Below are 26593 nucleotides of genomic sequence, written 5' to 3'. Positions count from 1 at the left end.
CCTGTGCTAATGGTGTTCTTTTAAGAAACTCTTTATTTGTGCAAATGAGTTCAAGGTTGTTCCCTATACTTTCTGTTCTACCAGATTCATTGCCTCTGAATTTATGCTGATGTCTTTGATTCATTTGGAGTTAAGTTTTGTGCAGGGTGATGAGGTATGGTCAATTTGTATTCTTCTACATGCAGTCATCCAGTTTGGACAACACCATTTGTTGAAGATCTTTTTTTTTTTTTTTATTTTTCCACCAGTATCTAGTTCTGGCTTCTTTATCCAAAATCATGTGTCCATAAAAGTGTGGATTTATGTCTAGGTTCCAGTGATATTCCATTGATCAGTGCATCTGTTTTTGCACCACTATCATAGTATTTATTAGTACTATAGCTCTGTAGTACAATTTTAGTTTGGGGGCAGTGATATCTCTAGCAGTTCTTTTATTATTCATGAGTGTTTTAATTATCCTGGGCTTTTTTACTGTGTGTGTTTCCATAAATGCTGAAAATTGTACTTAATTTCTGTGAAGACAGATGATTAATGGGCTAAGAAAGAAATCAGAGAAACATCACCCTTCATGATAGCCACAAATAGCATAACATATCTCAGAGTAACTCTAACCAAGCAAGTGGAAGACTTGTATGACAAGAACTTTAAATAGTTGAAGAAAGAAATTGAAGAAGACACTAGAAAGTGGAAAGATCTCCCATGCTCTTGAGTAGTTAGAATTAACATAGTAAAAATGGCAATCTTACCAAAAGCAATCTATAGATTCAATGTAATGCCCATCAAAACCCCAACAAAATTCTTCACAGACCTCAAAAGAATGGTACTCAACTTCATATGGAAAAGCAAAAAAACCAGGATAGCCAAAACAATCCTGTGTAATAAAAGAACTTCTGTAGGCATCACAATCCTTAACTTCAAACTCTACTACAGAGCTAAAGTACTGAAAACAGACAGGAGGACCAATGGAACTGAATCAAAGACCCAGATATTAACCCACACACCTTTGAACACCTGATTTTTGACAAAGAAGCAAAAAGTATCAAAAGGAAAAAAGAAAGAATATTTAACAAATAGTATTGGCATAACTGGATATCAACATTTTTTATTAAAAAAAATAGATCCATATCTATCACTGTGCACAAAACTATGCACAAGTCCAAATGGATTAAAGACATCAACATAAAGCCAGCCACATTGAACCTCATAGAAGAGAAAGTGGGAAGTACACTTGAATGCATTGGCACAGGAGACCACTTCCTAAATATTACCCAGTAGCACAGACACTAAGAGAAACAACTACTAAGTGGAACCTCTTGAAACTAAAAAGTGTCTGTAAAGCAAAAGGACATGGTCAACAAGCAAAATGACAGCCTACAGAATGGGAAAAGATTGTCACCAACCCCAAGTTCTGTGAAGAATTATGTTGGAATTTTGATGTGAATTGCATTGAATCTGTAGCTTGCTTTTAGTAGGAGGGTCATTTTCACTAGATCAATTCTACTCATGCATGAACATGGGAGATCCTTCCATCTTCTGACACCTCTTTCAATTTCTTCAATGTTTTGAAATTTTTAATCATACAAGTCTTTCATTTGCTTTGTTAGAGATACCCTAAAGTACTTTTTTTGGAGGCTATTGTTAAGGTATTGTTTCTCTGATCTTTTTTCAGTCCATCTGTCTTTTGTATATAGGAATGGTACTGACTTTCATTTGCTAATTTTGTATCCATCTACTTTCTTGAAAATGTTAATCTTCTGTAGGTGATTTTCAGTAGAATTTTTAGGGTCATCCATGCAAACACAATCATATCATCTGAAATTTGAGTTACTTTGATGTCTTCCCTTTCTATTTGCATCTTCTTGATCTCCTTCTGTTGTCTTATCTCTCTAAGACTTCAAGTACTGTATTGAATAGATATGGAGAAAGTGGACTACCTTGTCTTGCTTGAGATTTTGGTGAAATTCTTTGAGTTTCTCTCTGTTCAGTTAATGTTGGCTGTGGGCTTGCTGTGAATTGCCTCTATTTTTTTTTTAAATACCCCCTTTATATCCTTAGTACCTCCAGGATTTTTCATGAAGGATTGTTGGGTTTTGTCAAAGACTTTTTCTCCATCTAATGAGACAACCATATGATTGTTGGCTTTCAATCTGCTTATATGTTAGATTACATTTATTGATTTATGTAAGTTAAACCATCCTTGCATCCTTGGAATGAAGGTTCATTGATCATGGTGGATGATCTTTTTTGTTGTGTTCTTGGATTCTACTTGAAAGTAATTTGTTGAGAATTTTTATATCTATGTTCATAAGGGATATTGATCTAATACACTTTCTTTTGGGTGGGTGGTCTTTATAAGCTTTAGGCATCAGGCAAACTGTGGCCTCTTAAAAATAATTGGGCAATGTTCCCTTTGTTTCTATTTTTGAAGAATAATTTCAAGAATATTGGCATTAACTCTTCTTTGAAAGTGTGGTAGAATTTTGTACTAAAACCATCTGGCCCTGGCCTTTTTTGGTTGGTAGACTTTTAATTACTGCTTATATTTCACTAGGGATTATAGGTCTGTTTAAATTGCTTATTTGATCATGATTTGATTTTAGTAAGTGGTATATATAGAGAAAATTATCTATTTCTTTTATATTTTCCAATTTGGGGAATACAGGCTTTTAAATTATGTCTTTATGATTCTCTGGATTTTCTTCGTGTCTCTTTTATGTCCCCCATTACTTCTGTAAAATTAAAATCATCTCTCTTTCAGCCCTCTTGTTATTTAGCTAAGGGATTTTCAGTATTACTGATTTTCTCAAAGAACCAAATCTTTGTTTCATTGATATTTTTATTGTTTTTAAATTGTTTTTTCTACTTTAATGATTTTAGCTCTGAATTTAATTATTTCTTTCAATCTACTCTTTTTTGTATGTAATTGCTTCTTTTGGTTCTAGAGCTCTCAGGTATGCTAGTTACTAACACTAGATCTCTCCAATTTTTCTTTTTTTAGAATAACATTTTCTTTGACTGATGTATCTGTTTCTTCTATTTTTTCTCTAATGCCTGAGATTCTCTCTTCCATCTGTTGCATTCTGTTCATGAAGCTTGCCTCTGAGTTTGTTTTTTGAGTTCCTATGTTATCATTTCAGTTTTGCCTCACTTTGTACTATATTTATTTATTATGCTTACAATTTCATGTCTTGAATTGTTTTCTTCAATTCTGCTGTTTGTGTTTTCATTAATGGAGTAATTTATATCCCCTTTAAGGTCCTTGAGCATATTCACGATAACTATTTTGAAGTCCTTGTCTTGTGTTGCAGCTATATGCATTTCTCAGGGTCGATGGTAGTAGTTTTGCTGGGTGCTAGTGCAGACATATTATCTTGACTATTGTGTTTTTGTTCTAGCATCTGTGCATCTGGGTAGGGTTGGACTGATTTTAATTCTAGGTGATGATATCTGGTCTTGTCTTTGTCTGCTGGGTATTCCGATCCTTGGTTTCTGTTGCCCTTAAGTGGAAGTTTCCTGTCTTGGAGCTGCTCATTCCCAGTAACTGGCAGCTCCCAAAGTAACTTACTCGGGAGCTAATATTACTTAAAACTGCTTGGCCAGTAACGCAGGCTTTTCATTAACTAGATCTTACATTTTAAGTTAATTAATATTCCCTATTTAATTCTACCACAAGGAAGTAACTTTTCTCAGTATAGCATGCCCATTTTCTTCTCCCTGTATCTGGCAGGCATCACTTCACTCTACCCTTCTCTTTTCTGTCATCCTTAGTTTGGTCGCCATGCCTATACTTCCTGCCTGGCTACCGGCCAGTCACTGTTTTATTAAGCCAATTCAAGTGACAAATCTTTACAGTGTACAAGAGGATTATTCCACAGCAGTTGCCCGCTGTAGTTCTTAGAAGAATGTGTTGTTGCCTTGAAGGGAATGCTTCTGAGATCCTGCCAGGTGTGGCCCCAGGAGGCTGCAGGTAGATCATGTTTCTAGATATTGGGAGCTGATACTTAGGAATATGGATGGTTTGGAAGAGGAAAGTTGAGAGGGTCCACAGGAGGACGGAAGACAGAATATGCTTTCAGGATCTTTGTAGACCCCTGGGAATGGGGGAAAAGAGGAAATAGGGATCATATCAGGTGGCCTGCTACAAAGTTGGGAAAAGACTGGGTAACTGGAGCTAGAGGACAGAAAAGAGAGTGTAGTTACTCTACCTAATTCCCTGACCAGCAAGGCCATGCGTTTCCAGGCAGTGACTACAGAAATTGGTAGCTAACACAAAGGAATGGGGCAATGGAGAAACAGTGTAGGAAATGATATGGGTCATCTGCTGGAAATAGGTGAAGAGAGGTATTGGAGGCCACAGCACATAGTCTGCTATAGGATTGAAGATGAAACTGGGACATTGTGATTGTAGGAGAAGACCTCATCTGTTTTCTTAATGATAGCCATTCTGCCTGGGGAGAGATAAAATTTCAAAGTGTTTTAATTTACATTTCTCTGATAGCTAAAGATGTTGAACACTTCAGCTTTCTGTTCAGTTAATTGAACTATTTATTGAGTGAATGTTTTTTTTTTTCTTCTTTTTTTTTTTTTTTTGGATTTTTCCAAGACAGGGTTTCTCCGTAGCTTTTGGTTCCTGTCCTGGAACTAGCTCTTGTAGACCAGGCTGGCCTCGAACTCACAGAGATCCGCCTGCTTCTGCCTCCCGAGTGCTGGGATTAAAGGTGTGAGCCACCACCGCCCGGCTTGACTGAATGTTTTATATTTCTCCCAAAATAATCACACAGAAATCATATTATTTGCAATACCTTTTGGTCAATAGTTTAAGCAATTACTGGCTAAAACATATCTTAAATTAACCGATCTCCATTAATCTGTGTATTGGCATGAGGCTATGGCTTACCAGGTAAAGTTCCGATGTCTGTCTCCGGCAGGGCTACATGGTTTCTCCTTGACTCTGCCTTCTTTCTCCCAGAATACAGTTTAGTTTTCTGTGCCTAGCTCTATTTTACCCTATAACAGGTCCCAAACAGCTTCTTTATTGACCAATGGTATTCACAGCATACAGAAGGGAATGACACACCATAGGGTCTATCTCCAAAATTAGTCATGTCTAGAGTTGGGCATTAGGGTTGCACATGGATTTTGTGATGACACAGTTCCACCCCTAATATTCCCATCTCACTAATGGACACAGATGACATTCCCACTTAGGTAACTGGTGCAAATGTTCAACAGTGAGTCTTACCACTATCCAGATTCTAAAATAATGCTTCAGTTCAGCACCCAGGCCTGGTAGCCTTTTCCTTTGGGTGCCTTTTGGACAAGCAAATGAGGAAACTGGATTTGAATGTGTTCACATTATCTCTACTGACTAAATAGAAAAAAGTAAAAAGAAACAAGATAAGAAAGCTTTTCCAGCACCATGACATTTGCAGGTGGTTGTAAAAATGACTCCACACTTACGAAACTTTACGATTTGTCTTGTATTTATGTTAATAAAATTTATCTGTTTTATCCATAAATAAGTCCAATAAAATCTCCATAAAAATCAGAGGATTTCAATTTGTTAAAATGGTCTTTTCTTTTGTGAAGTAGAAAATCTAGAGGGGCTTTGTAGTTGGGGACAATAGACTAAATGAAAGTGGGAGAAAATAGTTACAGTTTTTACAGCTGCTAATTGAAGCTCTGAGAGTTTTTCAGTGTGCTGGTGATTTGGGGTTGAGGTCTGTCTGCTCTTGTTTGTATTTTTCTGTTCTTGGTGCTTTTTACCATGGTAACTTCCATAAAAGATTCTCACAAATGTTTTTATTTTTTCTTTTAAAGTACCAAGCATCTTGAGAAAAGAAAGACTGACAATCTAGTAGGAGTGGATGGCTGGAAAATAAATGAAGACTCTTCACCTTTCTTCATGATTGCTGATTATGACAGGGGGTGAGGAAATTGCTGAGAAGGACTGAAAGGGAAAAAAAATTAACTTATTTTGGGATAAATATTAACTTGATGTTTGAGGTGAGAAATTAGAGTATGGTAGGGAAGCTTCTGTTTTTCATAAAATTTATTTTTGATTTTAAAATCTAGGTAAGCTCTGCTCATGCATAGTCAAGGGTCTACCCTTTGGTATAATGTTAGGGTGAGAGAAATCTATCAAAAGACTGATCGAATGAATTTTTGCCTCAAACAACTTTTCTGGGACCACATTGGAAAATATTTCTAATGTGAGACTTTGAGAAGATTGTCACACTTCAGGATATCCTTCAGTTCCTCCTAATGAAATATGGAGATGGCAAGAGGCTTGAGATTTTCGTTCTCCATCATACATTAGACTCAGTTGGAAACTTTGTGTGTGTGTGTGTGTGTGTGTGTGTGTGTGTGTGCAAGGACCCTACTAAGGGTTATTTTTAATTGGTATTGGACAAAATTCATATATAATTCTTTTGTTTGTTAGTGTACCTATGCAATTTTTAATGTCTGCCTGGAATCAGGAGGCACTGCATTCATCTCAAAGGACATTTTGAGCCCTCCCCTTTCGAAGCACTTATCTAGAATTGACTTTGGCAGGACTTGCTTCTGATAGGAGTGTCAATCATACACCTTAGCTTTCAAATTTATGTATCATCCTGAGCAGAACTTGAGGGAAAAAAATGGGACTTTTCTTAATTTAAGGAAAGCATCTTTATTCGAGTTATCTTGTCCAGTATTCAGAATAACCCTACTGCAGACGTAATGGTTGCATTTTCAAGACACATTGAATTTCAAATAGATTAATGGCTTAAAGGCTGATGTAGAGGCAACTAGATTCCATACAGATTTTTTTTTATGTGTTTGGAATTAGCCAAGGTCAGGATAATAGTAGAAATTTTAAATGGCTATAAAATTCAGTTGACGTGCAGGATAGTTGTAGTATGGAGGCCACTTGTTTGTTTCCCAGGTGCCTAGGCTCCAGAAATAACCACACAGAAACTGTATTAATTAAATCACTGCTTGGGCAGTTAAGTATATTGCTAACTAGCTCGTACATCTAGAATTAACTCATCTCCATTATTCTATATTTTATCAAGAGGCTCATGGCCTACTGGCAAGGTTTCAGCATGTCTGTCTCCCGTGGCGGCTCCCTGGCTTCCCTTTGACTCTGACTCCTTTCTTCCAGAATTCAGTTTAGTTTTCTCTGACCAGCTCTACTTTATCCTATCACAGGTCTAAGATAGTTTCTTTATTACCAACGGTATTCACAGCATACAGAGGGGAATTTCACATCAGCTCCCTTTTTCTGTTTAAGTAAGAAGGAAGGTTTTAACTTTAACATAGTAAAATTACATATAACAAAACAAATCAAGAAAGAATTACAGTTACAAAATTTATATCTACTTTATCTGTTATCATAACTAAGGAAAACTATAACTATATATTCTTCAATTCCATCAAAGACTGCAGAAGGATATAATATTACCTAAGTAAACAGGAAGTGCATTGTAAGCAACTTTCAAAATTCTAGAATTGACAGAGATATCTCATTGCTTGGACCCAAAGTTCTTCTGTACCATTGGGGCATCTATCTTCAGCCTACAGGCCCACAGTATCTAATAGATTTTTCCCCAAAGCAGGAAATTTCTTCTGAAGGTGGCAAATGAAATGTTTCCCTTTAAAACTTGATGAATAAAATCCAGGCTAGTCTTGGTTCCCATACCCCTTTGAAGATGACTGAACAGAAAAAAAATACAGAAAAGAAAACAAAAAGCAACGCAGATGCTTGTTTGTTTTGTTTATAGGAAATGAGTTTGTTGGGTAATACTATGTGTCAGGAAGATTCAAGGGGAAATGTCTTTGAAGCTTCTGGTGCATTGCCTCCTGATAAATACAAATGCTATTTCCTCGCTTTCTCTCCATCTGAGTGTAGGTTGTGAACTCCCTCTTATAAACCAAGAGTCCACAATCTCACTACAGTACCAGAGGCTGTGAGCTTCGTTGTCATTCTGCCGCTAGGCTCTGGTTTCGTTTCGAAGCCTATAAATCATTATCAAACAAGAAAATCAAGTAATTAAGCTCTCTGCCTTGAATCTGATCTATACTATCAACCTTCAGCATGAAAAGGTATTCACTCATAAGGCCACATAAATGCTCTAATAATGAACTTGGATTAGGGAAATGATTTGCTAATGCTTTTGCAAACACAGAGACTGAAGGACCTGATTACCTCCCAAACACAAGTACAAAATCCACTTGCTTTCAGTGGCTTGAACACAAAGTCAAAGCCAACAGCCATGGAAGAGGATGAAAAAAAGTATTCATAGATGTTGTCTCTTTTTATAGTTGCTTCCACAAATTGCATTTTTTAAATGATGACTTCAGGGCATGTTGCAAATTTATTTTATGGTCAGTTGCCTTTCATCTTTAAAAAAATCACACAGAACATGCAATTATTTAGAATGAAATAATTGTTTTAATAATTATAAGTTTGAAAGAGAACTTGAATTAAAGTTCAATCTGTGGTCTGAATTATCACCACCTGAAAACAGAAAGAATTCTATGTATGCGCACACATTAGTTTTATTACTATGCATAAGGAAGGATATTGTTTAACTTGATACACTCGCTTGATGGACCCTTTACGGGCTTGAACTTCTCTTTATTAGGTAGCTGGGCATGATACAGGCTGAACACCCCTCAGTTCCAGGGCCTTGGAGAAATTAACCTCCAGCGGCTTGCCAGTGCCTTTAGTGAGCCTCAGAGATCGGATGCAACCTCGGAACCGAATGTTGGTAGTCAGGCCAAACTGATTGAGGCCATCTGAAAAGACAGAACAAGAGATTTCAGGTTTGCCTTTTCTTCCTTACATGTGCTCGTGATTCAGTCCAGAAACCTTGTGCACGCTAGACAGTCACTCTACCACTGGTCCAATCCCTACTCCCAGCACCCACATGGGGGCCCCAATTGTCTGCAACTCCCCGACCCAGGGGATCTGATTTCCTCTTTCACTGGAACCAGGCATGTGCATGGTCCATAGACACACATGTAGGCCAAACATACATGCCCATGAAATAAAATTTAAAAGAGAAAAGTCGAAAGAAACCCTGGAAGGAGACACTGTCAGTCTCCTCTACTGTTTTTTGCTCTGCCTAACTGTGCTAAATACTGCACACTCTTCTTGCTTCCTAGGCAGAAGGGCTATGCATAAGGGAGAACAAGAATTGTCCTTTCAAAATAATGGCAGCTCACTTCAGGTGTCTGTATTGTCTACATGTTGGTCATGAAGAAACAAACAGTAGCCTCATTGCTCAGTTTGTCACGCTTGTTCATGGACTCTAGGTAACTATGCAGTTCAAATGCTGTATTTAATGTGTTAAAGAAGGGTTTTTTTTTTTTAGTACAGATTTATTGCTTTGGTTTCTTTGCCATATAAATATAAACTCTATAATAACTTTTGTGGGAAATTAGCTACATTTAACCTGGAGAATTCTAGAACTTAAGGAAATAAGTTCAACAGAATTTTATGATTCCTCTGATACATTAATTTTAAAATCAGAAAAAAAAAAGCCCCACAATTCTGGCCTCAACTGCTATTAAATGCTTTATATATTTTATAAGGCAGATTCATTTCCTTTAGCTTTAGCCTCCCCTTGGATGAAACTTTGGGGGTGATTATGAAAATTTCAGCTCCATGTGGTTTAAATAAATGTCCTCTCATTTTACAGACTGGAAATTTGAGGCCAAATGTTATTTATGGGAGGAGATTCTAAAGCTGGGGAGCAAGCACCCTTAAGTACACATTCTTGGACATGGCTCTCCAAACATAAATGTTTAAAACCACAAGCATAAGGAGCAAAGGACATGTTTGCTGGAGCAGCCAGCTCTCACCTGGGAACCCGCCAACAAAAACAGGGTCGTTTGTATCGGCCGATGTCGACGCCGAGTTTGGGCTCTGGGCATCCACCTGGTTTCCATCTACAACAAGCTCGAGGCGGTTTTTGATCTTCTTAGCAGTCACTTTATGCCACTGTCCATTGCACATCTGGCCCGGGATCCCAGCATCATAGACGGCGGTGAATCGGCCAGCGCCGTTGTCCACATGGAACAGAAGCTGGGAAGTAGGAAAATGAGCCGTCACAGGTGGCTTTAGCAGAGGCGAGCTCCACAGCCCACACAGTGGAAATTAGAGTCTGGAGTGAACACAACTGAGGCCTATTTAATTTTCTTTTTTAATCTGGGCCAAAGTTGAGCCCGGAGAAATAGCTCAGCGAGAAAAGTGCTTGATATGTACTTAAAACCACTTAGTTTATTTAGGTATTCGGTTCTGCTTCTCCGTTCATATGCTTACCCTTGCCTCTGAGTTCTTGGATGTTTTACTCTGTTGTTTATGCAAAGGTTTGAGAAATAAGGGGAAGGGAGGGAGGTAAGGATGATGGTGTATTTTAAATTACTTTTTTTTTTTTTTTGGTGGGAAACATCGGCATAAAGGGTGGAAATAATAAGCACAGTTGCAGTTCTTGAATTCACGTGAAAAATCCAGATGTGGCAGACATGGGCTCATAATCTCAGCATAAGGGAAGCAGATTGGGGCTCACTGGCCAGCCAGGCAACACTGCTTGGTGTGCTTCAAATTAGCAACAGATAATATCTCAAAGAGTAAGGTGGGTAGCTCTTCAAAATAGCACTACACAGCATCTTCTGACCATCATGATATGCATGTGTGCCCATGTACATGTATGCCTGCATATGCACATGCACACTTGAGCATAGACACACACACACACACACACACACACACACACACACACACACACACACACCGAGGAAAGTAGGAAAGTTGAAATGCAAACTTCAGACTTGAGAACCAGTGACAAACCATGTTCTTTGCTCTTAGGTATTTCCAGTGTTACCAGAGAACGTGTGTGTTCTTGGTTCTCATTTCTTAAAAAAAACCACTGAAGAGAGTTCAACAACAACAAAGAGCCCAATCCACACAGAAAACTTCTGCCACACATCTTTTTAGAGGGTAAGGGTTCTTGGTGAACCTCACAAAACTCTCTTAGGAGATATTGCTTAAAGTAACTCGTTAATTGACTTGCAAATTTACTTTAAAGGATTGCTTTTAAATTTAAACTTTTGGTGTTTTAATTGTGTTTTTCTTTCTCCTTCATGGTTTTCATTTTATATACAGGATTAAGAGTTACATAAATTACTTTTTTGGGCAAGTTTCAAGTCACGGGTGCCAAAGACCTGAGCCAGAAGGCCAGTTAAATTCCCAACAAGGAAGAACTTGATTAGAAGTTCTTGTTTAAATGAGAAAAATCTGTTTTTAGTAACATGGCAAAGTCCCTGAAATTTGAGACATCAGAATTCTTTTGAAGCTGATGAAGAAAAGGAACATGCTGAAATATTAAAAACATTACTCAGCTTGGCAAAAGATTTGACAAGGTAGACGAAAGAAATATTTTGTTTAAAAAAGATTAATAAGGCTAGGTGAAAACCTTGCAAAACATATACTAATGTAAATATTAGAGTTTAGGACACTGAGTGGAGTTTGTAAAAATGACATTTTGCATCTCTGAAGAGCATGGTGAAAAATCACACGACCTAGTGCCACGTAAACAGTAAAAGGTTACAAGCAAGCAAAGAAACTTGAAAAATGATGTCATGAATGTAGGCTTTGAAAATCCGACAAATCTGTGAAGTTTGGCCTATCTGTTCATTTGTCCATCCTTTTTGCCTCTACGCTCCTGGATATTTTTTCTGTGTTGCTTGTGGGATCATTTGAGGAACATAAAAAGGAGAGAGAGGCAAGGAAGGTGTGTTTTAGACCACCCTGTCATGTTTCTTCTTGGGCAACAGCAGCACCCAAGGTGGGAAATGAAAGCATGATATTATTTAAAAATAAAAGTACAATCCTTATGTATGAGTCAATTAGAAAATTTGTGAAATTAGATTATTGCTTGTACACAAACTAGTAATGCTTATTTATGTTTGCTTTTTTTGGAAAAGTATCTGGGTGCTTGTAAGTAAAAATCGGGAGCTTGTCTGTGACTGGCCTCAGTGTCACTGGGGAGATGCCCAACCCCTTTTTGCACTAGTAGTTTTGCAGAATAGGTGAACAGAGAGAACGGATGTCCTTGGAGTATGCACTAAGACCCGAGTAACCGCAAACACTTGGCCCACAATTGGTCAGCACAACTGTGGTGTGAACTGACACATTGAAAGTACAGGCTGGTGAACAGGATGCTCGTGATAAAAGTGCAACATGGATTGTGATGACCCAGCAATGAAGAAACTGGCAAGACCTAAAAAGAGAGCTGAAAGGATGAGCTGTATCTGGGCTATGGCCACTCACCTTCTCGTCAATCATTTCGATACCCAGTCCATCCATTTTCTGACTGCTGATTCCCAAGAGAACGCCAGTGGGTCTTGTGGTACGGAATTCAAATTCTACATGAAGGTCCAATCCCACTTTGAACCCACCAACTGCGGAAAAGAAAAAAGTATAGATTAGAGTTCGATAATTTTACTCTGTAGTCTCACCAGTAGTATACTTTATCACTATCTATTGCTTGTTTTCCTTGGCTGCTGATGTGACAGGCAGGACTTTATCTATACTGCTGCTAGTTTTACTCTTGGAACTGTCCTAGCAAACAGTGGAACTTGAATGACTGAGTTAAGTGAATGAGTGAGCACATAGTGGGACTGCATCACTGAATAACCAAATGATTGAGCACACACTAAGAATGAATGAAGGACGCTGGCAGCCAGGTATGATTATTTCAAAAGTCTGTTGGGTTAAGAACAGCATTTCAACAATTACTCAGTAAAATTTTATTGAGACACTCTAAGTGGCCCTACAGATTGAAGCGAGTTTAAACAGTCTTAAATATTTTATTAAATGAAGAGAAGAGTTGCAAATATAATTTTTTTATGGAAAGATTCTAACACATAATCTTTTCTATTTAACCCAGCCAGTTCTTTTCTCTGGACGTTTAAACATTTGGTTCATGGATTTATTCAGCCTTTAAATAAGAATTTAAGATATTTCACTTAGGCATAAAATGATTTCCTAAGATCAGTTAAGACTACATGAGGTCCACAGAATATTAGGAAAGCACTCAAGAAAATCCTCGCTGCACCTTTCATTCACTGTGCAAGCAATAAATATCACGTGCAAGCACACATGTCCCCAGTGAAGGGTGGCACTTGTGATGTGCTAGATGTTTTGTTCTCCTGAGAATTTTGATGAGTTTGCAAGGGAAAGGGTGATGGATCTTAAGCAATTTTTTTTCAAGTAAAGGACAGAAGGAGCTGAATTGTTCTGGAAAATAAAACAGCAAGAGATAAGTAAAAAGAAGAAAGGAATGATGTAAGGCGCTTCAACTGGAGACAGAGGTAGTGAAGCATCCCATAAAATGTCCAGCGATGGGCAAGCTTTTAAGAATGGAGGTGTTGTCCGGTGCTCTAATGTGGGTCTCTGTCTCTGTCTCCTTTCATCACCTGCTGAAGGTTAATATTCAGGAGGATGCCTATATGTTTTTCTTTGGGTTCTCTTTATTATTTAGCTTCTCTAGAATCACTAATTATAGGCTCAATGTCCTTTATTTCTGGCTAGAAACCAAATATGAGTGAGTACATCCCATGTTCCTCTTTTTGGGTCCTGATTGCTCGTTGGGCTTACGAGGGAGGGGGACTTGATTGGGGGAGGGGGAGGGAAATGGGAGGCGGTGGCGGGGAAGAGACAGAAATCTTAAATATATATAAAAAATAAGGAGAAAAAAAATAAAACATAAAGAAAAAGAATGGAGGTGTTGAATTTATATGGTTTCCACTGAAGTAACCCTCAGCTCCGTTCACCCAAGTCTTCTGTGTATTGTATTCTGCTGTGAGCTGCCATGACGGGAGAGGTTGATGGAAATAGGAGAAATGACTCCTTTCTTTCTTCTTTCTTTCTTTCTTCCTTCCTTTCTTTCTTTCTTTCTTTCTTTCTTTCTTTCTTTCTTTCTTTCTTTCTTTCTTTCTTTCTTTCTGTTCAGTTTGATCCAGTGCCAAGAATAGGTAGGAGGGTGACATGTCAGTCCACTAGCTACAGATGTCAGAGCCTGGCATCAAACCTGGCTAAGAGAGTGGTCTGGCAGCCACTTGTGAATTTGTAGAAATCTTGAGAAAGCTTTTGACTTTCATAGCACTTGACTTCTGGGTTCCTTCATATCCTCCAGCGTTTCAGCACCTAACAAATTTTCTCTTTTTTGGAATTCTACCGAGGTAGTGTTTCCTCCCTAGACCATGTTGGAGCATTCTGATATCCACTTGCACAACTTTTGCATGGAAGTATTCAATTCATATAATAAAGCTTTTCTCACATATCTGTGCTGTGGGAGGTCCTTCTGTCTATGTGTTGTTTTTATTGGTTAATGAATAAAGAAGCCACTTTGGCCTATAGCAAGGCAGAATTTTGCTATGCAGGGAAAACTAAACTGAATGCTGGGAGAAAGAAGGCTGAGTCAGGGAGAAGCCATATAGCCCTGCTAGTGACAGATGCCAGAACTTTATCCCGTAAGCCACTGCCTAGTGGCGATACACAGATTAATGCAGATGGGTTAATCTAAGATATGAGTTTGCCAGAAATATGCTTAAGCTACTTGCCAAACATTATTGCAAATAATATAGTTTCTGTGTGATTATTTTGGGGTGTAACAGCCAGGAACAAATAAGCAACCTTCTACAACATATCTGTTTCTCCAGAAAACCTTTTCTGACTCCCAAACAAAACTAACCTTTTTTTTTCTAAATCTGCAGAACACTGTATGTCTTCAGCAAATTATTTTTCTTTTTTTCATTGTGATTTCTCAGAAAATTGCATTTTTTTATTATTGATAATATACTTTTAATGGCAGGAATTACAATCTCTACCCATTTCCTAGAATTAACACCCACACATTGTATGTTCCTTATTTTTCTCCTAAATGAACAAATAAATGTCACTCAAAAGCCCATAATCCTAAACAGTCTCCTACAGTAACTAATATAAAGGGTTCTATGTAAATGTAGATTAGTTCTATTTTCCTTTACAATGCAATGTTCAATTTCAGTAATGCAGACCTATGTTGGAAATTACTACTTAAAGCCAGCCAAAATGACATCTCTTGTCATTGTCAATGATGACTAGGTACCTCTGTGCACATGCATGTGTGTTGTGATGAAATGGAACCCTGAAAAGAGTGATAAAGGAAGAAAAGAAGAGGGTATCTCATGCCCGGAAAGTTAGACAGAGAGCACCGAGACACAGACCATCACAAGAGAGCTTTCTTGCATAGTTACTTTTACTTTGTTACCACTGATTTCTAGTGAAGGAAAAGGAACACTTTCCAAGTGTCCTTTTACCCCAATTATTTATTTTTTCCAATCAGTTCTTATTAGAATCACACATGGGAGTTTTTGTTGTCATTGTTGGTTTGCTTTGGCAGGTATAGAGACTGAACCCAGGGCCTCACCCAAGTGAGGCAAGTGCTTTACCACTGAACTACCGTCTCCACCCCCACAAACCATATGTGAATGTTTTAGAGGGTTTTTTTTTGTTAGTTGTAGAAACTAATTTTTAGTTTAAATGAAGAATAATAAATAGTTCAGGACCTAGGGAATTTTTATTTCTTGGCATAAGTAAGAAGTCAGTGTTTATACATCGTGGATACCAACAGAAAGAATGTGGAAGTCCCTCACCTGCTTTGGCAAAACCTGTTCCATCAAAGTAAGTTCCCCTTTGAGCATTCGCAAAGCATGTCCCGACGTGGAAGCTGGAAGTCGGCTGGTCCAGGTTAACAGGGGACTGCTCCATGCGAAGATTTCTAATGCAGCCATCAAGACTGTAGGTTACCTGAGCAGTCAGGGCAGAGGAAACATATGCCAAATTTAGCAGTGTTTTCACCCCACAGTCAACTGTGGGCTACACTATGTGCAGTCATTAGCTAATAGAGCATGCGTCAGAGTTGCTTGGGTCTAGACTTCTATACCCCAGACTTGACAGCGCACTGGACAGAAATCCAAAATATAACTTGTCCACTGGGATGTATCTAATCAGGACCACATCACCGTGATAATCTAAGGACTGGGTTACACTATGTGACCATTGACTTGACAGAGAGGTGAGTTCAATATGAGGACAGTAACTTTTGATTAGTCTCTTATATTTTTGATTTCAAGTTTCTACAGATAATTTGTTAACCTTACTACCAACACATTCGATTGTGTTCTGTTTCAGTTTCTGTGGAAAAAGACACATTTGGATCAGTTCCACTTCCTTTAGAACAAAAGCCCAGAAAAAGCAATGGTCACTTCCCTCAGAAGATATATACAAAAAATGCAAAAGTTTGTATAAAATATCTTAGGGATGATGGAATTTAGAACTAACTTAATCCTATAATACTTTGATCCACTATAGTCTATTGGGTTTTGGAATTCCAGTTGATCATTTTTGCTATCATCACTCCAGACTCTTGTTTTGGATAGATAGGGAAGTAGCGTAGTTATGGAAAAAAAAGTAATATATATTTGTCACACACATATCCACACACATATCCAGGTGCTGAGCATTGTGACTGTAGTAGTGATGGGCTCTGATGCATAAACAGACACTTGTTGACTGAGTGGAGTCTCAATATTGTTTGTATTGCAGTCACTAAAATCCCTAATCCCATGTACTTCTCAGAATTGTGCTTTCCAAAGTAAATCATGACACAAGCCAAGTTTGCAAAACTTAACTGGTAAATATTAATTTGTACAATTTTTAAGATTTTAAATTTTAAGGTCAAAATTTGCGAGCTACTCTTAAATTCTGCATCTCTTAAGAGTTCTAAAAGAGCAGTATGAATGCTGCCTTCATCTTCCTTGTCCAGTGCTTTCCATTCCCCACGTCTTTTACCAAACACCTTACATGTATCATCTCCTTTAATCTTTATAGAATCTTTATTTGGTTGGCATTATCATTACCATGTTTTGAAAACATTTCATTTAAAAAGAAGTGAAAATATTTGCTCAAGCTCATACAGCTAGTGTGAACATCTAGTTAAGTAGATATTCAAACTAAGGATGTTGGACACCAGGGTCCACTTCAGTATTCTGTGGTAGTTTCCCTCATAGTCAAGGCTACCTATAAGACTTTCTTTATTTCTTTAATAAGATGATTTACCACACACCAGCAAGTAATCATGAGATATGGGACTTCAGAATTAAAAAAATATATACATGCACAAGTCATTAACTCTACCAAATAAACAACAAAGAATTAGAAACTTACTGGACCAATTCTGCGTGTGGTATAGTTGATTGGCAGCCCACCAACATACAGCATCCCCACCACGTCCAGGATATCAGCTTTCTTGGGACTGACGGTTTGGTTGGAGGCATCATCTACATAAAGATTTCCTTCTTGTTTCACTCTCAGAATCTTAATCTACAGAAGTGAGGAGGCATCGTTAACATTTGCCTTTAACAAAAACACAAGACGTAAGAACTTTCCTGGTATTTCCAAGGGAAAATGATACCACTCATGTGCTAAGCCCATAATACAGGTGAAAGTAAGTGTATTTACAGAGCATATCAAATGCTGTCCTTGAGTATAATTTCTTTCTGAGTAAGTACCAGATACAGTTCCAGAAATATAAAGAGAGATAAATGCTTCAGAGGTTGGTGTGTCATAAAGAACTTGGCAGTCTAACAGCTTTGTCTTGAGCTAAGAGAGATGCAAAATGCATTTCTTTGTCATTATCACTATTATTGAAACAAGCTCTCATTATTTAGCTTAGGATGGCTCTGAACTCAGGATCCTGTTGCCACAGTCTTCCCAGTGCTGATGTGATAGGCATGTTTATTGCACTTGGTTTCCATGTCTACCTTTAGTAGTGTGTTACTTTGGATGAGCAAAGCCTGGGATCTTAATACGAATTCATGTATGCCTACTAAGCCCTTCCTGTGAAAAATTTTAGGAAGGAAGATCAGGGTAGGGGACGGGTGTTGCTCTTCCTGTAGCAGCTGATAGGTCTAAAGTCAGGGAGGAAAATGTAACCCTGAGATCTGCTGATATCATGACAGGAATGAATGAGAGAACGGGAGGACTGTGAGGCCTGGGAAGTCTGCATTTAGCCAAGGGAAGATGTAGGCCTTTAGATGCTGGTGCACAAAAGTGCTCCAACAGCAGCTTAGGCAGGATTAGAACAATGTAATACCAAATTTTAAATATCTGTTCTGATATAAGAAGTATTTTTTTTTAATTTTCACAAATGAAATTTGTACTGGCTATTAAGGCTAATTTTTCTACATAAATTTATAGTGATATTCTTCAGCATTACTCCCGTATATCTGACTCTGGATATTTTTATCATAAGACCAACATGAATTTGTGCTTCGTAAATTGCCTTTCCCACTCTCAACTTGCTGGTCTATCAATATGTCGTTTTTTTCCTCAAGTGTTTATTTATTCTTCAAACAGTCAGAGACTAGAAGAAATCGTATCAAGACCTCCCTCATCAGGAGCCATGCTTGCTACTTTGAAGGTCCCAAGCAAAAAAGATCTCATAGCTTCTTTCTGTGAATAACAAGCTGATTGACCTGCAGTTTGTATTGTAATTCTATTTTCTTCCTTTCTTTGGCTTTCTCTCTGACATGACAAGCCAAAGCAGGTTAATACATCAAATCCAACATCTAATAACATTGCACTTTGAAAATTAAACAGTTTATTGGTCTACCTAGGGAAACTTTGCTTAATAGACTATCACAGGTGCAGAGACAAATTTCGAGCTTTTGTTTTAATCAGGCCACATGTTAGCTACTTGCAGCCATGCCAAAGAGGAGCAAGTTGGCAAACGAGCCCTCTGTGCCTACACTAGCACCACTTTCTGCATGTAAGGCCAACGTTTAAAGTTGTTGCAAATGACTCTTGGTGGAAATGGTACCTCGGGGTCCCTTAAACTTGATATTGCAGAGATTTCTGGTTCCTTGATTTTCAGATCAAAATGTGCTAGGGTGAGGGGCAGGTCTTAGGGCCCGTCTTGATGCTGCCAACTTTTACTTTGGCCACATATTATTTCTTATTAGAGAGGAATGCACAGTCTTGGAACAAACATTATTTCAGCTTAGAAGCTGAGAACACAAAAAGCATCATAATGAACATACTCTTTTGTCCTCGGATTCTCACTGGAGCCAATGCAACCATCTTCCACTGCCTGGCCCTGTTTCGTGGACAGATGCTTGGGAACCACAGTTATGTAACAATGATAGGACTCTGTAGTATTATAACCAGCTCACATGGTAAAGCAGAAACCTTCTCGGGTCTAAACACATTCTCCAGGCTCTGGCCACTCTACATGCCACTGGCCATTTGGTTCAGTCTCTGACACATTTCTGTTACTCTGGGGTTAGGGGTTAGCCTTGGCAAAACAGCCCCAGCAGGGGAAGGTCCTGGCTGTCTCCAGGACCCTACCTAGAATACCCCCCAACAACGTGGGCCTGTTACCTTGTGCCACCGGCCTTCATTGATCCTGGTAGGGATCATGGTGCTGGTGTTGCCACTTCCCAAGTCATAGCTGAAGTAGGGGAATCCATTTCTCAGCTGAACAGTAGCAAAGTCAGCATGATTGATCCGGGCCATGTAAAAGAGCAAGCCTGATTCAGCCTCAGTTCGCACTTCCAACTCAATGGTGAGACTATGAAATACAAATGGGGAGAAGAAGCAGAAAACCGAGAGCATTGTTAGGCCAAGAGAAAGTGGTATCATATGAGAGACACACTTTGATGACGGATATAAAATCTGGAGTGGGGGAATTTATAGGGCTTTGAATCTCCTGTATATGAGCTCAAAGCAAACAGAATTCTGTTTTCTCCTCAGTGGATTAAAAACAAACAAACCTCTGTCTTTGGGGATTTTACATGTGGTTGATTAGGCTTGATTAAATGTGAATATTCAGTGCTTCGATGATCACTTAGTTCCTGTGGCATGTTCTAGAATAATACCTACCGGTTTTTCACTTTGGTGTCATCAAAGGCAATGGCGACGTGACTGTTTTTGGAAAGCCCAAACTGCTTGGTCCCTGCCAGGAGAGCTGGTTCTGATTCTGCAACACAAGGGCCCTGAGAAATACCAAGGACAGAAGGTGAGATTACAGCCGTTTGTGAACAGGCAATGCTGCAGACTGCGTGGTTCCACCTGTTCCCTTCATGACACTGAACAATGCAGAATTCCTCGAGAATAAAGCACACTTCTTACTCATCTCTGCAACCGGCAGCATATGCAGGAGCTTAGGGAGTGCTCTGGGAATTTGAACTAGTTTTCCTTAGCCGCGTCCTAGAGTTTGCTAAAGGAACGTGTTAAAAATGTACCGATACATTCATATTTTCCTCACTCTCTAAGGAAAACATGGTTGAGATTTCTGTGGAAATTGCAATTTTTTTTCCTCATTTACATCACTGAGGAGGAGTTTTGTCTTTAGAAGACAGAACAGGGAGGACTATGGGATGCCACATGAATTATGAGAGTAGAAAAATGGGGTCCTTTTTGTCCTCCCTATTTCCGTTTCCCATCTATTTTTTTTCCATGAAAATTATCAGTCCACTAGAACGGAAATTCAGAATTTCAAGATGGTGTATCTAAACCTGCAAGTCAGCCCATTCAGGGCCTTAGCCAGTTGCTAGGCAACCATCACATTTTTTTTTTTTTTTAATGCAACCCACCACACAAACTGCTGCTGTTCAAAGATCAGCTTCCCAGGGTGCTCGAGAGGATCAGCTAGGTGCATGTGTGTGCAGTTACTTGCTTTAATGCTGTGCTGTTGCCGCCTGGAAATTCATAATAATTTTTGATGAAGGGAACCTGCATTTCCCCTTTGTTCACAGCCTCGCCGATCACAAAACCAATCCCGGCAACTTGGACTCTCACACACAACTCAGGAAGCAAGGCTCCTCAAATGACAAAGCCACAAGGCTTCTCCTCATTCGTTTTCTCGTTTCCCAGGCTGCTTTGACATGCAGGTGGCTGACGAAGTCGTTTAGAGGCCGGGCTCATGGGAGGATCCATGAGAACAGCATGCACCCTTGCACGCCCACATCTGCTTTTCAGATCTGAGATTAATAGCTACAAAAGGTCAGCCACCCCAGCCAAGGCTGATGAAGCAGGGCTCCTAAACAACCCAGGGCAGGCTTTCGACGAGGGGGCGTTCTTCTCCAGCGGAGTATTTCAGACGTGACTCATCAGCACCTAGGACATCCTTATGCAAGGAAAAGCCTTATTGTCTTTTCTCTCGAGCTTAGTCAAAGGCGCTGTTATGCCACAGCAGGTAAAAGGGCTTAAAGTGTTTTGAAAGCTATAAAATTGGTCTTTCTGGAGGTGGTTCCTTTCTTGATTCCCGGGAGATGGTCGGTTATGAAGAGAAGACCAGCCGAAATTCATATGGTTGTGCGAACGCACACTGGGTAGGGCAAGACGATGCTATTCATGACACCGAGCAGTACTTCCCCTATTGCATGTCCAACAAAGGAAACCCACATGGAACACCTTTAATGGCTTCATGGCCTGTCCCACACAGGCTACGAATAGAGTAAGGATCATTTTTCAGGCTTCCGGGGTGTTTCGTGTACAGAAGACCTTCTCAGCAAATGTAGTATGTAACCTTCCTCGGAGAGAATGGATGTGTTGTTCTTAGGAAGGGAATTTTACCAACACATCTCTCAACTTTGAGCTCTAAAAACAGACATTGAAAAAGCCAGTGGATGCCAAGGAATTAGGAACCAATAACGCACAGCCTGAAGAAATCCATCCGCTAGTAGGTAATGCTGCTGTTTACTGCTGTGGCTGCTTATCCATTCACCAAGAGAATATGTTAGCACCAAATAATACCATAACACATCATTTTCTAACATGGCTTTTTGAGTGATCAGGATGGCAGTTGTAAAGTTTAGGTGTTTTATTTGTGGTATGCTTTGGCCAGCTTGTGTCTTTGAATGTCACGTGGTAGTTGAACATCATGACTTTGCCTCTTGGCAGAGGAATAGGTCCTCAGCTGAGCAGTCCATCTTGCCGACCCTGAAAATGTGATCCAACTTCCTAGGCGGTCGTTTCAACACACTTTCGGATGGAAGGGATTCTGTCCAGGTCCTTGGACTCCGGTGTCATTTCATAGCACAATCGCTTAGGCAAGAGGAAAACCCTGTGGAGAGGCCAGCTTCACGTCTGTGAAAGGGGGGTGGATCTGAGAGTCAGGAAGAGCTGTGATTCCAGCAGCCTCCTCAGAATGCTCAGAGCCACAGGAGAGAGGGGGAACATGCCCATCCTCTACCAGGCCACCCCACGTGTAATCACTGTGGCAGATTCTCACCACCAATTGCTAAGAGGATGCATACCCTGTATATCACTTCAGTAAGATGTTCATAATCTATAGCCCTTCATAAAACTGGCCCTTGGCAAAGGATAGAAGTGCAAGTAAGTGGATTACGTATGGTATGGATCTACCTTAGTTAGGACATAAATATTAAAAAAAAACTCTTTCAATACAATATTTCCCTACAAATCTACACCTATCCCCTTGCTGACTTGATGGCAACCTGCCCAGTCACCATCCCCTGGGGGATCTGAGATTTGGATGTGTCCGGGTTCCACGCCACAGATTTGCCTGCTGTCGGGGGTGGGAGCTTCCCTTCCTCCCTGCTCTTGGACAGAGGGTAGAACTGCACTTACTGCAGTTTCAGCTTCTTTTCCCTTTCCAATCTGCTAAGTGGGGACACCCGAGGGCTACTAGAAAATGGTACTTCTCAGAGAATGAAGCCATCTTGTCAGCAAGGACATTTTCAAGCCCGGCCTCCATAGAAACGGAAACGAGGGTAGAGAAATAGGCAAAGCACAGCTATTTTTTTTTTTTTTTTGTCTTATTTTTTGAGTCTTATTCCTCTCAGCTGATGAGGACCCGAGAAAGGGCTCTTCCTGTGTTTTGGAAACACTCATCTCTGAAACGTGCTAAAACAACAACAATAATAGTAATTAAAAAAAAAAAAACAGCCTCACTAGAGGCTCATCAATCTCAGCATGTTACACTTCTGCCACCTGGTGGCGACGCTTTAGAATGCAGGCAACACACCGGGGGAAAGGTGATAAAGGACAAATTGATTTGTTTCTGCTTTGCAGGTGACACTTCTTAGGGACACAGGATTGTGGGGAGCCTAATGGAGGAGTGCACTTGTTGATGAGGGCCTGAAGTGATTCGAGAGGATTCTGAAGGAAGCCATATTTCCTGGAGCCACAGTCACAAGGCGAACGGTCAGTTTCCCTGGCAAACCTTTCCACTGGTTAAACTTCAGGTCAGAATAATTCCCGGTGCAGAGTTGACAGTTGGGAATAATCAAACCCAAGGCAGCACTTGGTTTCTTGGTCAGCATCCTTTGACTTCAGATAGCTGTGATGCAGAGGTCTCAACCACGTGTATCAAAACGGGCACCACATGATGACTCATGCTAAAAATTGTGTAATTTTCTTCCTTCATGAGTCAGTGATCCCGCTAATAAGTGTGGGCTAAAATCCCATCTGATGCTTGCTTCTGATGATCTTTGTGGGTGAATACCAACTAGGTACTTTTCCAGCACCAACTTCAATGTCCCGATGGATACAATGCCTGCTGCAGTTGCGACACTGAACCTCTTTAACTCCTTGTGTGTGAGCTCTTAGGTGGGAACTGGGCCTTGCCAGTGACACGCCTTAAGACAGATTCCTTGGAGAGTGTAGAATGTGTGTTCTCCCTTTAAGTACGTGTCAGTGCCCAATTGATTTATCTTGTGGCTATGGCTATACATAGCTTTTAAAGTTGCAGTCCTGATGTTGCTACAGGAATCACTTTCTAAAGCTCTGTTTTGTTTTGTTTTGTTATTTTTTTTTCCTTTTGAGCTGACCTCTCTTCAATTCTCAAAGAGACCTTATCAGAATTCTTCATTTCTACCAGAGCTTGGAAGTGCTACATTCAATTCTCCAGCGAGATTCAAATATAAGAAATGCAACCAACTTGATGTATGCCAATTCTCATGGGCCAGGCTTTTCAGGAGAGCTTGGAGTCAACAGTGTAGACACTTATCTCATTTGAACACATCAGTACATTTCAGGATCGATAAGCCAAGATGCTTATCCATCCCATCTCTGTCATTCTAGATGAGAAATGTCCACAGATAAGACCAACAGGGGTCTCCCCCTCCCCTAGATTTTTTTTATTTGGAAAAAGGAAAAAAAAATTCTGCCTCCTCCCAGCCTCCCATTTCCCTCCCCCTCCTCCCACCTTTCTCCCACTCCCCCCACTCCTCTCCCCCTCCCTCTCCAGTCCAAAGAGCAGTCAGGGTTCCCTGCCCTGTGGAAAGTCCAAGGTCCTCCCCCCTCCGTCCATGTCTAGGAAGGTGAATATCCAAACTGGCTAGGCTCCCACCAAGCCAGAACATGAATTAGGATCAAAACCCCTTGCCATTGTCCTTGGCTTCTCATCAGCCCTCATTGTTCACCATGATCAGAGAGACCGGTTTTATCCCATGCTTTTTCAGTCACAGTCCAGCTGGCCTTGTTGAGCTCCCAATAGATCAGCCCCACTGTCTCAGTGGGTGGGTGCACCCCTCGTGGTCCTGGGCTAAATAATCAGAGAAAAACTACAAGGGGCTGCTAGGCTCTGGCACTGGGAATTGAGATAACAAGAAGGAAATTCTATCTAATCTAGGATGGCTGACCTTGTAATAACCAAAGGATCGACTCTTTCATTTCACAGGGCAGGGCTTTCCCAGGGTATTTTTCAACTAACCTGAAGCCTAGTGAATGTTTTCTTTGCACTCTAAGCTGCTGTCAAGGTATAAGGAAGATAACGATGGGCATGAAGGAGGGGAGTTCCTGTCAGTCAGGAAATATGAGACTCGTAGACAGTAGTGCCCACTTCCAAGATTGACCTGTGCTGATTTTAAAAATATAAACTCAGAAATGTTGAGAATTAAAAATAGCTAGAAACAAAGATCCATAAAACATTTCATGCCTGAGTTTGAAATTGTTACAAATAGAACAGCCATCAGCACCCAAGGGTTCCCAGTATGCGTGTCCACCTTGGAAGTGTGAAAGGTTAGACCAACTGCTTCTCACAGAAGAAGTCACAGTATGATGAGGTGTTACCACAGGCTAGACTCTTTTCTAGATTTATGAACAGTATGTCATTTTGTGCCTAATGGTCTTCAAAGCTAGGTGTCCATACTCAGAGAGGGCATCAACTCCAGAGCTCACTGAGCAATGGCACGAGGCCTCTCATTCCCCTTTCTGTCCCTTCCTCTTAGCTAGGATTATATCAATCTTATATTCATTGGGCTTTTGATGAATGTATTTTATAAAGTAAATTACCAAGTTATTAACTTTTAGTCACTGCAAAAATGGGGACACTGTTTTCCACAAAGGGAAAGGAAGAAATTAAAATGGATGATACATACTATATGAAACAGGAGCTGAGCCTCTAAAACACAATTCTGCTTGGTGTGGTGATACACGCCATTAATTTCAACACTTGGGAGGCAGAGGTAGGTGAATTTCTGTGAGTTTGAGGCTAGCCTGATCTACAGAGCAAGACCTCATTTTAAAATGAAACAAAAAGCATGAAGTTGAAGAGTCCTAAAAGAATTCTGACCTTACAGTCACAAAGGGATACGAAGAGCAGGACAGGAAATACCGGATGGGCTTCAGGTCTCTATTGTTTGTATAATCTGAGACCATACTGTGTCTTTTCTCACAGGGCCTTTTAAGAGTTAGGATTTCGTTCTGCAGTGAATTAGAAGCTAGGAACACTTGTTGGTCTAGCATTCACAGGAAGGTTCACGAGCATGCACACCTCCAGTCTTCAGGATCTGGTACCCTCCTTTTGAACTTAGTGTGCATTGCATGGAGCACACATATACTCATACACATTAAAATAAATGCTTTATAAAAGAGTTGGGATTTCTCAGATCTTTTCTGCCCATGATACGGATCGGTTTTGGTCTACTCCAAAGTTGGGCTGCTCCTCAAGCCCTTGGTGTCAGTCTTGTCCATAGTGCAGTGTTGTGTTTTTGAAAAAGTTAAAGCATTTTTTTTTTGCTCAGAGAAAATGAAAACCTGAATTAGAATAAGAGGTTTCAAAAAAAAAACTCATTTGTAAAACTCTTCATGTTTCTGCAAACCGTGCTCTTCAGAAACCAGAAACATTGGAGTGCTTGAAGAATCCCTTAAAGCAAATTCTGCAGAATTTACAGGAATATCCCAGAGCTGAACAGGTTGTATAATAAGAGAGAAGCACAAGAGGATGCTAGACTCTGGCACTGTGTCAAATGGGATAACATGAGGGGAACGCTTTCTAACTTTGGATGGCTGATAACGTATTAACCGCATACTGGGCCATCCATTTCACAAGGAAAAACAAGGGGCTCTCTAGAGACTACCAGCAATCTTTTCTACCCAAATAAACCAACACACAAAGCTGAAGACCTACCGATAAGAAGGTCCAAGAGGCTCTGCTTGACCAAATATGCTAACTAAATAGGAGACATCCTATTGATGCATCTGTTGGAAGCACCCATGGAGCATTGGTAAAGCAGGGGAAATCACCCTACT

General features: G+C 39.9%; 1 protein-coding gene across 1 annotated transcript in view; it reads right to left on the bottom strand.

The window, feature by feature from the left end:
• Positions 1-6780: 6780 nt before the first annotated feature.
• The window catches only part of Lama2 (laminin subunit alpha 2), a 586091-nt gene continuing 566278 nt past the window's right edge, over positions 6781-26593 (bottom strand). Inside the window, exons 59-65 of the mRNA XM_050138074.1 lie at positions 19976-20088; positions 19475-19664; positions 17261-17416; positions 15688-15841; positions 12320-12450; positions 9850-10072; positions 6781-8781 (exon numbers count right to left, since the gene is read on the bottom strand). Coding sequence (XP_049994031.1) covers positions 8624-8781; positions 9850-10072; positions 12320-12450; positions 15688-15841; positions 17261-17416; positions 19475-19664; positions 19976-20088 — 1125 coding nt within the window. The 3' untranslated portion in view covers positions 6781-8623. The remainder of the gene's footprint in view (positions 8782-9849; positions 10073-12319; positions 12451-15687; positions 15842-17260; positions 17417-19474; positions 19665-19975; positions 20089-26593) is intronic.

This window comes from Alexandromys fortis, unplaced genomic scaffold (genome assembly GCF_014885135.2).
Source record: "Alexandromys fortis isolate MF-2015 unplaced genomic scaffold, M_Fortis_MF-2015_v1.1 scaffold_14, whole genome shotgun sequence".
Classification (NCBI taxonomy): domain Eukaryota; kingdom Metazoa; phylum Chordata; class Mammalia; order Rodentia; family Cricetidae; genus Alexandromys; species Alexandromys fortis.
This window is presented reverse-complemented; position numbering and strand designations above follow the sequence as displayed.